We start from the raw sequence: 13,787 nt of genomic DNA on the forward strand, positions 1-13,787 counted from the left end.
CAGTTCATTCAATGCCATAATTTTGCAAATGATTACACCTACTCCAAAGTTGATAACCATACAGAGAAATAACACATCCAAAGAAATCAACATCACATAAAATAAAATAAACCCTGACAGGGTGATCAGGTGTGCATCATCCTCCAGTTCTCTGATGTATCACTTCTATCACCCTGATAACTGCCTATTTTGTGATTTTTAGTATGGTAGAATGTAACGTCTTTTTCTGTTTAAAGGTCTCGCTTACAGTGTTTTTTTTTTTGGCTCACTATAGCCTATAGGCTATGTGACCTGCTCATTTTGATGTATGTTTTCTCTGCTAAGTATAGAATAATGTTTTTCTAGAATAGCCTCTGAGATAAACAGTTTTTGACAGAAGTAAGAGATTTATTTTGAACATACTGCTTATTAAATACTTGCCACATTAAAAAGTGGCAGAATAGATTTTTTTCATTATAAAATCACCAATTTCAAAGCAGATACTTTTTTGGCTTATAATCACGTTTCTCCACAAACAAGGATGCCGGAGTTCTTTGTTTATTAGTTAATTTGTTAGTTTGTTCATTCTCACAAATGGTTCTGTCAGTTCATGCCTATGTTTTAAACACTTTAAAGACTGAAAACTTATAGCATCCAGTTATGTATTGCAGAAAAGTCCCCAAACTGTTTTTCTGCCAGTGAGTCTTTATGCACAAATCTGTCATTTTTACTTAAAGTTCACATCAGTCAAAACTTTTTTACAGATTCCGAGTGGAGCCCAGAATACCAAAACTCAGAAACAAAACATTTTCTCTCAAATAGCGGTAAACTGTTCACTTATCTGCGGCATTCGCTATTGAGTGCTGGCTCCTCAGTCATCTGTTAAGTTTTAACACATTCACCTCGTTCCTCCAGTTACTCTTCCCAGTCTGAGAGGATTTTGTCAGCAACGCCATTTACCCAAGTATTCATGCACCTTCAGAGAAACACCATTAAATGACTTCACATGTGTTTTGAAAGTTTTAGGTTCACCCAAAGGAGTCTCAGTTTCAGTTTAGAGATAAAGTGATGTTGCATCTTCTCTCATGGGTGGACTTTACCTTTTTAAGAATACTGGATATGGACTTGTGGTTGTTTGAATTGGCATCTGAAGCCATCGCTGTGCAAAGCTGATTTGCACGATTGGTGTCTATTTCCGTAGACTGAATGTTAAAATTACAGAATATGTGAAATAATAGGTCTTTCTTATAATTTTCAGCCTGTCTACATCCTATTTGAAGCTGAATCAAACTCAGACATAAACCTTAGATCTCAGTTCTACTCCGTACTGAAGACAAAACAAAACTGCAAATCAAGGTACAGGAGACAGTGTTTTTGCCATCTACATTTTTTTTATTTTATTGTATTTGCTGGGATGGCAGGTTAATGTGTCTTTTGAAGAAAGAAGCACGGTGGTGGAGTCGTTGGCACTTTGCCACGCTAACCCATAGGCTTTTGGTAAACCACCTCAGGATAAAGTTGTAATCTTACTCTCTCCCCTTTTCTGTCGCTTTACCACACTTCATATTAGACCACAAGCAGAGAGGCTCCGGTCTCTCGTCAGCAAAATTGGAGCCTCCTTTTTGTGGGGATCTGAGAGGGCTGAGAATAATTTTCACTTGAGTTTGTCCTCTTAGCCAGCAACGAAGAGCTTTTTAGGCATTTAAATCAGCGGCCTCACAAATGATTCATTTTTTTTTTTCTTAATAGAGGCTGTTTTTTTTTGTTTTTTTTGGATCGGTGTTTGTAATGCACCATTAAAGTCTGTGAGTTGTAAATCATCTCAACTGATAGTCTTTCATTCCTCACCCTAACGCTGCCCATTGAATAATGAGCATCTCTGATTTATAATTCAGAGTGGAGACCATGAGTGTTAAGCATCATAACAGAACCACAGGCACTCACTAGAGCAGAAGCAAAACTGTTGCTACTGTAGCAACTAATTAAAACGCTGTACTCTCTTTAGCTCTCACACACGCACGCATGCATATTTACATCTTCATTTAATGCACTTTATTAGCAGCAGTCTTGGAATACAGATGGTTTTACTCTGTTGTGCATAGTTAAAAGAGGGACGGGCGTTTCTGGTGAAAGAATGCACATCCGCAAGTATTTGGTGAACGACAAAAGTTTTGCATTCTTGAATGTCTGTAGCACTGCTCCACGTTACTGAAATACATCAATGCAGTTACGCTAATCCTGTCAGGTCGTTTGTTGTAGTGTCAGCCGAGGGAAAAGCACATTGTCTCAGGTGTGTTTTGCAGCCAGTAATCTTTCTTTGTGCTGACTTGCAGAAGATAATGTGGCATAGAGACTACCCGTTGCAGTGCAGGTTTTATCCTCTGTTGTACAATAGAGATATTCATGAGCAGAAATAGGATCATGCCAGCCTCATTATTCAGAGACCACCTGGTTCATTGGCTTCTAAATAATATGTGCTAGATAAAATAAAGATGTGTTCGAGATTGATATTGTGTTTTTGTGCAGGTTGAATTTACAAAGCAATACTCCCACTCTGTTTATTACAGCGCATTGTTTTTGTTCTGTGCCGCAGCCCGCAAGCTGAGAAAGATTGGACAGATGAAAGGTCCGGACGAGGGCGGCTCCGTTCAGGGCCCGTTAGATACTGTCCAGTGCCTGTCTCCCAAGCCCTGCCTGACGTTCCACTCGCAGCTGATCTTCCTGAACATCCTGGAGGCCATCGAGCCAGAGGTGGTGAACGCCGGCCACGATCACGCTCAGCCTGACTCGGCAGCTGCTCTCCTCACCAGCCTTAACGAGTTGGGCGAGAGGCAACTTGTCAAAGTAGTGAAATGGGCCAAAGGACTTCCAGGTAATTTAAGCATGTCAAATTGTCATAACTCATTTTATGCTGTGTTCCAGGCAGGTTTTTGAGCACGTAAATCACGACTTCAAACCACAACTCACGACTTTGTAGCGTTCCAGGCCAAACTATCTGATATAAGCATGATCAATGCTGTCAAGTTCAGGTTTAAGTCACCTTAACATTTCCATGCGGCAATAAACTTTCACGACATACTTATTGTTTCCGACACATAACATTGTAATACATAATCGTGTGTGTATTATTATCATTATTATTATATTATTATTAATTTGACTGCAACGTTATATTGTCCTAAAGTGTATTCTCACCGTGTACCGCCTGCAGAAAGACTGCATCCGTAGGGGCTGCCATTGTTGTTTTGTATGGTTTCGCGGGCTATGTGACTTCAGAGCTCGTAACTGGGAGTACATCGATCTAGTACGAGTTCACGGGTGGGAAGTCACGGGTTTGACTGCCGTTCCAGTGCACTTTCATGGGTATAAGGTTGGAAAAACACGGGTTGCAGGTTGCCTGGAACGCGGCATTAGTTTCAGCTTCATTTAAATTTTGCTTTTTAGATTGCATTTTTTAATCTATCTGTTTATTTTTAAATATATCAATAAGTTAATACAATAATTTAAATACACCTCTTCGGGTAAAAAAAGGTCAGGATATCATAATGAAGAAAAAGCCTCATTAACCAAATAGTTCATTAACGAAAAAGTTTACATTTATTTGTAGTTTGGTATATTCTTTTATTATTATTTTTTTGAACAATAAAAAACAATGCTTTACTGCTTATAATTATTTGAAAAACTGTTTTGTACCAAATCAGTAATGCAGAATTATGCAGGAAATAAAAACATAAAACAGCTAATTATATCACAGAGAGAACCCCTGCAGACCCTCATAGTCTCTTAAAACATATAATTTTGACTTTTTTTATGACAAGACAAGGTTAGTTCAAGTTGTAAAATGTCCTATGATGGACACTATGTATTCAATGTGTAATGAAAGTTTTTTCCTGTTTAAAAAAATAAATAAATGAAACCAATATAAATACAAAGAGTATGTTTAAAAAAGATCCTGCCTGTTGATTCATGTCGGAACATCAGTGGATAATTATTTGGGTTTTTTTTCACAGTGGTTTAATTATGGTTTTATTTCCAATTGAAAGGCTTGAGAGTACGTGTTGTGTAATCTACTTCCCTCTAATGGCTTTGATAAAGGGCGTTTTGAAAAGCAAAGGCTGACTTCAATGCTATGTAAAATGTGCCGACGGCAAACCATCAAATACTGAGAGAAAAATAGCAGGAGGGAAGGGGGTGTGTCTTGACACAAACCATTTTTTTAACCTCATTTTGTGACAGTGTGTGATGGAATTACCGTAGGTTGATGTGATTGGTTGCGGTTCTCCAATGTCCTTTTATTGATAGCAATAATAAAACTGTAATGCATTTTAATCTACAGTGAAGCTAATGGTGAATCTGTTCAGAGAAAAGTGACATCAAGTTGTAGCCCAGGAACGTGCAGCATTTTCCCCTTTGTTTCCTGACAGTGCATATGCTGCCTGGTCTTCTACAAACTCAGTTTTGTTTGGTTCAATTCGATGTACTAAAAATCCTCGGTTCAGATAGGCATGCATATTTTTTTCTAAGTAACGTCAGATTAAGTCTGATTCATAGCTTGAGTTGGCGGAATTGAAATAGAGTCGTAAATGAAGTTAATATCACCCAGGCAGCTGACAAACTGTGAGCTATAGGCATCAAACACAAACCACAAATATCTCTCCCATCTCTCCCCATCTCTCAGGTTTCCGTAACCTGCATGTGGATGATCAGATGACAGTCATACAACACACTTGGATGGGAGTGATGGTCTTTGCTCTGGGTTGGAGATCCTACAAGAACGCCAATGCGCGAATGCTGTATTTCGCTCCAGACCTGGTCTTCAATGAGTCAGTCTTATTTTCTTTCATATCCGCCCTGCCCTTATTTGCCTGTTTTCTTTTGTGTCCGGCACCCATCTGTGTTTTGCATTGTTGTCTCTCTGTCTCTCTCTCTCTCTCTCTCTCTCTCTCTCTCTCTCTCTCTCTCTCTCTCTCTCTCATTCCATTTCCTTCTTCTGTCCATTTGTACGTCTTGTAAATGTACTAATCCATCTTTCCTCAAACTCATTTTTCTTTCATTTCTCCTTACCGGCCCTCTCTCTGCCTTATTCCATCTCTTTATCTTCCTCTCTCTCTCTCTCTCTCTGTCGAGCAGGTACATATCTTGTACTTCATGCACACAATAACAGTCTCGTCGTGGAGACTTCCAAGATTCATTTATAATTTACTGCTGGCTTATTATGGTGTGGAGGATCTTTGTCACAAACACAATCCCAGGAGAGATTGGATTTTTTGGGGAGCACACATGCTCTCAATGGCCTTTTTCACCAATATCTGAAATAGAAGACTCCCTTACTAAATGCATCTTGGCCATATCCCATACCAGTACTGCCGACAGGAATTGCGTTTTAGACATGAAATATATTTAATTTAGTAGGAGATTTAGGAGTCATTAGATGACTGACCGCATTATTCAGTAATACTGTATGGTAATTAGCGAATGGAAAGTTATTTCAATCTGAAATTGCCAGATGTTTCTTTGTTTGCTTCTCTCTCTCTCTGTGTCTGTCTATTAATCTGCCCTTGTCTGTCAGTCGTAGGATGCATATCTCCAGCATGTACGAGCACTGTGTTCAGATGAAGCACCTCTCGCAGGAGTTTGTGCTGCTGCAGGTCACACAGGAAGAGTTCCTCTGCATGAAGGCCCTCCTCCTCTTCAGCATCCGTGAGTCTACTTCTGTGTTTGTTTCTGTTTGTTCACAAACAGTTTTTTTTTGCCAGATTACTCATAGATATTAACAACTAATGACATTATATATGCTAGGTAAACTTTTCTAAGATGAAATGAGCCAAGTCTGATAAGTAGCCAGTTGTAAACGCATAAAATGTATTTAATCAGCATCTTGAAATAGTGGCCTTGGCCTGACCCACATCAGAGAGCTTCTAGACCAGGGGTATTCGAGTAAAGTTCCAAAAGGTCCAGTCTCTATTTCCTTGTCCGGACAATACTTTTTTGTAATAGTAAATACTTACTTTTGTAATAAAAAATCCTAAACAATCAAAATAGTCATCAAAAATGATAATCTTTGGCCCCAAGAGCCCAAGGAGTGATGTCTAAGAATTTTTACCAATATTTACATTTAGAAATGACGCTGTGGGAATACTCTGCATGATTGTGTCGTGAAGCATGTGTGAAATCAGTCCAATGTGGTAAATGGTAATGGTAAATGGACTGCATTTATATAGCGCTTTCACAGACCCAATGGCCACCAAAGCGCTTTACATGTTGCCTCACATTCACCCATTCATACACCGACGGCGGAGTCAGCTCGTCGGGAGCAGCTCGTCGGGAGCAGCTGGGGTTAGGTGTCTTGATCATGGACACCTCGACACTTGGTCAGGTGGAACCGGGGATTGAACCACGGGTTCAATCACGAGTAAGGATGCACATGATTTGTGTGTTGTTTGTTTGGTAGCGGAGCATGCACAGTCAGCTCTCGAGGGAGCTGGCTGTAAGCATTGTGAACATCTTCCATTAAGGACGCTCTTTGGTGCTCAGGGTGCTCACATTCCTCGTGGCACGGGCCCCACTGCTGCTGAGGCACAGCGGCGATTCAGTTCATGGGGATCACAAATGGATTTAGTAGATGATTTAGAGAAGGGCCCAGCTTTATCTCTGCCCTCACTTGCTCGATCCAGGGCCTTCTCTTAGGGTTTGGAAGCACGCACTGCAGTTTCTTCCGCCCCGAATGAAACACCAGTGGTACAATTATCTAGCTCTGAGGAGTTAGATGTTGTAAGCATCGATGCAGGAGATGCTGAGGACTCGCCACCTCACTCTCTTACATACGAGGAGCTGGTGGAGGTTGACTTGTTAGGAGACCTGGATGAGAGGAGGGGTATTGGCCCTGACGCAGTTACAGAGCTGCATCGGGCCACATATCTTACTCTCAGGGCCACCAAGGTCACTGAACGTCGCTTTTGGCTCAATTTAAGTGCAATCAAAGATAAATGTTTTCTGATGATGCCCCACTGTCCCCTTTTGGTCTATTCGGTAAAGCTGTCAACACAGTCGGTGATAGGTTTCAGGAGGCCAGCAAACAGGCGGCGGCGTTCCAAAAACTCCTGCCACTCTCAGGTCTGAGGGGCTGCTGAGCGGGAGCTGCCCCAAGCATTAAAAGCCAGCTCCTCACACTGTGCCACCAAGAAGCAGAGCGTTGCCACCCAAACTCCCCCACAGAAGGAATGGGGACCGGGGAGGCGCTATTAACCGCAGCCTTTGCAGGGTAAGATGGATCTGAGGACCATCATTATCGCCAAGAAGGCTGCAGGAAAGAGGTCCTGACGCCAATGGCGGCAGTCCCCATCCGGGGGGAAGTGGTCAACACCTCATTACACGGTGCCCTCAGGGGGCAGTTCTGCCAACCCCGCCACTTTGTGTGCTTCGGGGTGCAGCGATCTCCGGTGAGCCCGTATCTCAGTGTCCGCTCAGAAACATAGTAGCACTGGGATGCTCGCCCCCTCTGAGGAGTGTGCCAGAGCAACCAGCTCGGTTGTTCCCTGCCAGTTCGCTGCTTCAGGGCGACGAATTGTTCACTCAAAAAACACTAGAGGCCAGTCTCGAGAGACTGGTTACCTTAGTAGATTTTCTGGCAGCGTGGAAGCAACTGCCAAATATATCTCGTTGGGTCCTGCGCACAGTCAAATAGGAATATACAATACAGTTCGGGTCTTGCCCGCCCAGATTTATGGGGGTCCTGCCCACAGTGGTGGACCCTGAGCAGGCTCTGGTTTTGGAAAAGGAGGTAAAAACTTTGTTGGGGAAGATGGCCATAGAACGTGTACCTCCCCCCGATTGAGAAACTAGTTTCTACAGCTGGTATTTTATCTTTCTAAAGAAGGATGGGGGGTTGCGTCCCATTTTGGATCTGCGTCATAAGAACCAGTCAGTCATGCAGTTCAAATTCAAATGGCTAACCTTGAGACAAATCTCATGATCAAAGTAGCGCGGCGATGCTTACCTGCCTTGGATATGTGGAAGAAACTCTGGTTCCTATCCCAAGGTCCCGTGTTCCAGAGTTCCTTGTCGTTGCATGATGCTATTGACGGACTGTCACGGGTTGGGGAACGATCCTAGATGGTCGCTCGACTCAAGGGCTGTGGAGGGTCATTATCTCTCCTGGTACATCAACTGCCTGAAGATGATGGCTGTTTCACTTGCTCTCAAGAATTTCCTCCCAGACCTCAGGGGAGCCACCATTTGCCCGTCCATACAGACAACACTTCAGTGGTCTCCTACACAAATCACCAGGTGTTTGCGTTCACCTCCGCTTTGCAAACTGCCACACCAAATGTGCCACACAGTGAAATGCAAGATGCAATAAGTAAACGCACAAAACTGGTGTATTTCAATGAAAACATTTGTATGCAAGTTCAGGTGAAAGTATTTGTTTCTATTTCTGCAGTTCCAGTGGAGGGGCTGAAGAGTCAGAAGTATTTTGATGAGCTGCGTCTGACATATATAAACGAGCTTGATCGTTTAATCAACTATGGCAGGAAGACCAACTGTGCCATGCGCTTCCAACAGTTGACCCGACTGATGGACTCACTGCAACCAGTAAGTAACACGCATACATGCAATCACATACACATAGATAAACACACACACACACACACACACACACACACACACACACACACACACACACACACACACACACACACACACACACACACACACAGAGAGAGAGAGAGAGAGAGACCATACATAACATTCATTTGTGTGTTACATGGATTACTGGCCCCATGATGCAGTTAATAGCTTTAATTGATCAAAAGTGACAGTAGTTTCATGGTTCCCACAAAAATATAAAGTAGCACAACGATTTTCACCATTGATAATGATAAGAAATGTTTCATGTTGCACCAAATCAGCATGTTAGAATGATTTCTAAATGATAATGTGACACTGAAGACTGTTGATGTGTCACACCTGAATGATGCTGAAAATTCAGCTTTGCCATCACAGGAATACATTACATTTTAAAATATATTGAAACAACAATATATTGTTACTTGTAATACTATTATATAATTATTTGCACTGTGTTAAATAAGTCATTATTTTATAAAATAAAGCTTTGGTGAGCATAAGAGACCTCTTTTTAAAACAAAAAAATCTTGCCAACCCCAATCCTTTGAACGGTAGTGTATATATTTTTTCCATACAAATAAGACAATTACAGGCGAATTCACTGAAAAGTTGCACTACTTTTGCATAAATGCATTTTATTTGTTAACAATCTGTCATCCAGTGCTCTGCACTGTATTTAAATTAAGTCACTGTCAATGGGTCTTATTCATTAACAATTGGGTGGATTATTTCGCATTTGTACGCTCAGGAGAACTTCTCACAAAAAATCTCAGCCTAATTCACAACACGTTCGTACACACATGAATTTGTTCTTAACATCGTTCTGATGTTAGTGAATTTGGAGTAGTCTAAATGAGCGACCGCATGGATGAGGTTAGTCATTTGCATATAACACGCCCAAACCATCTCCATATAAGGGCTTTCCACTCGTGCTTTTCTTCCAGCCTTTCGTCACTCTCGTCAAACTTGCCGCTGTTTGCAGATGCACTTTCGCCCGATCCTCAAAAATAACAAGTGTGCCATTCTCACCAGTTCTCACAATAAACATCAGTTATACAGACCAGATTACAGACCTGCATATATCTGCATTATTTAGAGAAACTGCGCATCTGAACCTATTACGCAGCTTTTCTTACTCTTTAACTGTATATGATGGAATGCATTTAAGATTAAATTTAATTTTATTATTTAATCATTTTATTATATAATTTTATATATGGATTATATAATACAATTAATGCAACATAGTTCAATATAATTATAGTCATATTATACATGAAATATAATTTCTTAACACGATTATAAGGCCGTACAAGTAAGTGCTTTTTGAGTACATGTGGTTTCAGTTGTTCCTACTGTATATTTTTTTCATAAATTTAGAATACATTTTTTTACGAAATTTTTGGTGAATCGTGATTTGTTCTTAAAATTGTTCATACGCACTTTTCGAGCACAAATTTGTGCATACGCATGCTTAGTGAATGAGACCCATTGTTTCTAGCGCAAACACACCATTCTATGTAAATTAGGCTCATTATTGATTAGGGGTGGGAGTCTTTTGGTATCGATTCTTGAGGTCACGATTCGATTCTCGAATTTGAATCAAATTTCGATTCGATATGTGCATAGATTTGATTGTAGTTTACTGTTTTGTGTTACTTTCCTTACTTCCTTACTGGAGTAGACAGTTTAATATGTCTAGAAGAAAAATAATCCTACTGAAATAAATGTGAACCTTGAAATTTATTTAGTTTTTCTTCCCATTTTAGTCAACTCAAAACAACAAATGCCCTTTAAGCTGACTGCAATTATTACACACAGTCTTCTGTAATAAAGCAAGGCAGGCAATTTTATTAAATTTTTTATATTAAAAATAGGAACAAAGAAGCAAATTACAAACAATAGGACAAATACAATAGAAAAATTATACAAATAAATAAACTTTAAGTTTTTCAGGTATAAAAATAAAACACTGTGTAGTCTTCACTGTATGAATTAAATATACATTTATTTATTATTATATTTTTATAAAAATCCTACTGTCCAGTCAACACGATGTGCATTTTGACATAATTGTGTGTGTTGTTGTGAAAGAGAACTGATTTTGAGATTGCATGCATGTGAGAGGCGCCATCGAATCCTTGTTCAAGGCTTATTGTGATTAACGTCATTATCTGTAAGAAACTTTAAATAGTACTGTGAGGTTAATGAAGTGTGTAACGATTTTTTAAATTTGTGAATAGATGCAAATCGGTCGGAGATAGAATCGCGATTCAAGAGCCAGTTAGAGTGAATGCTGGACAACCGCTGTATATTATGCCCGATTGTAGTAGTCTGCTGCATTATCCAAAACAGAACAGAATCAAGCAGAGATGAGTTTATTATTTTTTGGCCATGTTTGTGCGCTGCTAATGGATTCACATTATTCCTTCAGTAATTCTGGTTCTAAAACAACACAGGTAACACACGGAAATTACAGCACTATTGTCAGGCACAATAAATTCTTGGTGAATTGCAATATTAATATGTTGCCATTTGGCTTATTCCTGTCTCTCCTTTCCCCTCCTTCTCTCTCTCTCTCTTTCTCTCCCTCACCCAGATTGTTCAGAAGTTGCACCAGTTCACCTTTGACCTCTTTGTCCAAGCCCGGTCCCTGCCCACAAAGGTCAACTTTCCCGAAATGATTGCAGAAATAATCTCGGTCCAGGTGCCAAAGATCCTCGCTGGCCTGTCTAAACCAATCCTGTTTCACAAATGACATGACTACGCCCGATCCATACCAACCCCACCCAGGCCATTTGAGCCAGTCTGTTCGGCCTGATCCAGTTTGATCCAGCCTAAACCAGCCTGCGATGCTTTTAATCTGGACTCGAATCGAGCGATGAGACTGAATAATACAGGTTTTTTGATTTCTAACCTCCCTGCATCCCTCCCTCACGCCCTCCCTTTCTATATCAGTCTCGTCTCCCTCGTTTTGAAAAATGGCCCTGAAAAGTAGCGGGACCATTACATCATTACGGTTGTCTATCTTCTCCTCAGAGATCATTTGAGCTCATTTTCTCAAACTGACAGCACGGTTTTGTTCTTTCTTTCGACCAGCAGTTATCCTTCAAGAGTTACAGCGTGTTGCCCGGTGAATATGTTGGAAAAAATATCACTGAAGTTTCACCTGAGCCCTTAATAAAAAATAAAAAAATAAAAAAACATTACATAGATCCCTATCAGACTGTGACCTGCCTTGACTCTCTATGCATCGTGGGATAAAAAGGTTTCATTTATTGTCTGTGAATTGATAGATCAGGACAAATCAAAGCTACATGCATCGAGAAATACATCCGAACGTGGCGAACACCAAGACAAATCTCTTCGCTTATGACTTTTCCTCTTGTTCGTTAGAACAACACACTGCTAAATACAGTACTGTAGTATTAAATCAGTACGACTTCAGTACAGCAGAGTTTCCACCCTGCTTTATTAGTTTATTGATTGTAAAACAAGTGCTTCATTCATTTCTTATGAAATGTAGAGGCTCTTTATAAAAACTTTTTAAAAGGCATTATTCATTCGAATGTTCAGATTCTGTGACTTTTTTGTTCAATTGAAAATCTGTTACAGTTGGGTTTGAAATTTGCCACTGAAAGGCTGAAAGGACAGAATAATGAAAAACATCTCAGTCATCGCGAGTTGCCTCCTCTAGACAGCAGACTTTTGTTAAGACGAGGCTCAGTACCCTTTTTTACAACCTGGATATTTAAGTTCCGGTTTTAGGGTATAATGTTGACAGTTTGTAGAACATAAATACAGCAAAGCTTGGGTCAGTATAGAAGATCTTCAAAAATATATACATATAAATCTATGCATGCTGTCTTCATATCCATCATGACAAAACAACAAACAAATAATTGCATGCTAAGCCCTAGATATATAAAAAAAAAAAAAAAAAAAAAATTAAACTGCATTTCCAGTAAGCTAAATGGATATTGTTAGGAAACAGGACTGTTTTCCCATAAGGCTCTTATGAAGTCTCTCTCTCTTTCTCTCTCGCTTTCTCTCTCTCTCTCTTCACTGTCCTTAATGGAAGAATTGGCAAGGTAATGTTCTTGTATATATATGTAAAAGTTAAGCGTGGTTCTTTTCAACCTTTCTATGTGCTAATGTATGGATGTAGTCAATAGTTTAACAGTAGTTTCCTCCTTTCCTTTATAGTAAGTGCCACTAAGGGATTCGTATTTCTCCACGCTAGCAATAAGTAATCACATGCTTAACACACTCTTTTAACAAGCACATTTAGAATAGAAAAACACGCTTCAAATGATACACAGCTTTAAAAAACAAACAAAACAAAACAAAAAAAGAGCTATGCGTATGTGACAACACTGGACAGTACTGTTATTTTATCAGGAACTCGTACCAAACATCATGATCACCATCAACTGCCGCTAATCAACGGCAAGAGGTGCTAAAGCTCTCCTATTTATTCACGAGGGTGATAAATGAGACGAAAGACAAAAAACAAATAAGGCATATGCATTTTTACTCCGCTTTCGCTTCAATTAAAGCATTCTCTATTTATCTGTCAGAAAGTAACATCTTTACTGGTATTTTCTAGATGTCTATTTCCTCTGCACGCTCTTTGTTTCTAAATGATTGAATAATGCCTGCAGTGTTATGTATGTAGATTACTCTTTAAAGAGCCCAGAAATCGCGATGCTGTGTTGTCTTTGTCAGACCTGGGGTGACCTGGGGTGTGCTTTCAGGAGAGCAGGGAGTTAAAACGACGAGATGTGGTTTAGCTGCTCGAGCTCTTGTCGCCGCAGAGCATGTTGACGCTTTAAATGTGCCAGGCAGAGAATAGGCTGTCAGAGACAACTCTTCTGCGCTGACAGCACAGAGCACCGCGCAATTACACGCAGGTGTTTACCCATTTAGACGGCCCAAAAGCACTCATTAGAATTTGCAGAACTCCAAACTGCACTTTTACCCTGCCAAAAAAAGAGCTCATGACTTCCACCACAAACATGCAGCACTTTAGGACGGAGCCGAAGTCAAAGTCTGATCACAAAAGTCGTTCATTAGCCGGCGGAACTTTGGAGGGGGACACTTGCATGTAAAGACAGATATAGCTCATTCATACTCGACTTTGTGAGAGACGCTCTCTGTCTTACACGTTTACAATGTCA

The 13,787-nt window shown here is 40.3% G+C and overlaps 1 protein-coding gene across 1 annotated transcript in view; it reads left to right on the top strand.

The window, feature by feature from the left end:
- ar (androgen receptor) overlaps positions 1-12,926 on the top strand; it is a 94,798-nt gene extending 81,872 nt beyond the window's left edge. The window contains exons 4-8 of the mRNA XM_079608479.1: positions 2,573-2,851; positions 4,658-4,802; positions 5,549-5,679; positions 8,420-8,571; positions 11,207-12,926. Of these exons, the coding sequence (XP_079464605.1) occupies positions 2,573-2,851; positions 4,658-4,802; positions 5,549-5,679; positions 8,420-8,571; positions 11,207-11,365 (866 nt within the window). The 3' untranslated portion in view covers positions 11,366-12,926. The remainder of the gene's footprint in view (positions 1-2,572; positions 2,852-4,657; positions 4,803-5,548; positions 5,680-8,419; positions 8,572-11,206) is intronic.
- Positions 12,927-13,787: the final 861 nt, after the last annotated feature.

The sequence above is a fragment of the Phoxinus phoxinus genome, assembly GCF_949152265.1.
Source record: "Phoxinus phoxinus genome assembly, chromosome: 3".
Lineage (NCBI taxonomy): Eukaryota > Metazoa > Chordata > Actinopteri > Cypriniformes > Leuciscidae > Phoxinus > Phoxinus phoxinus.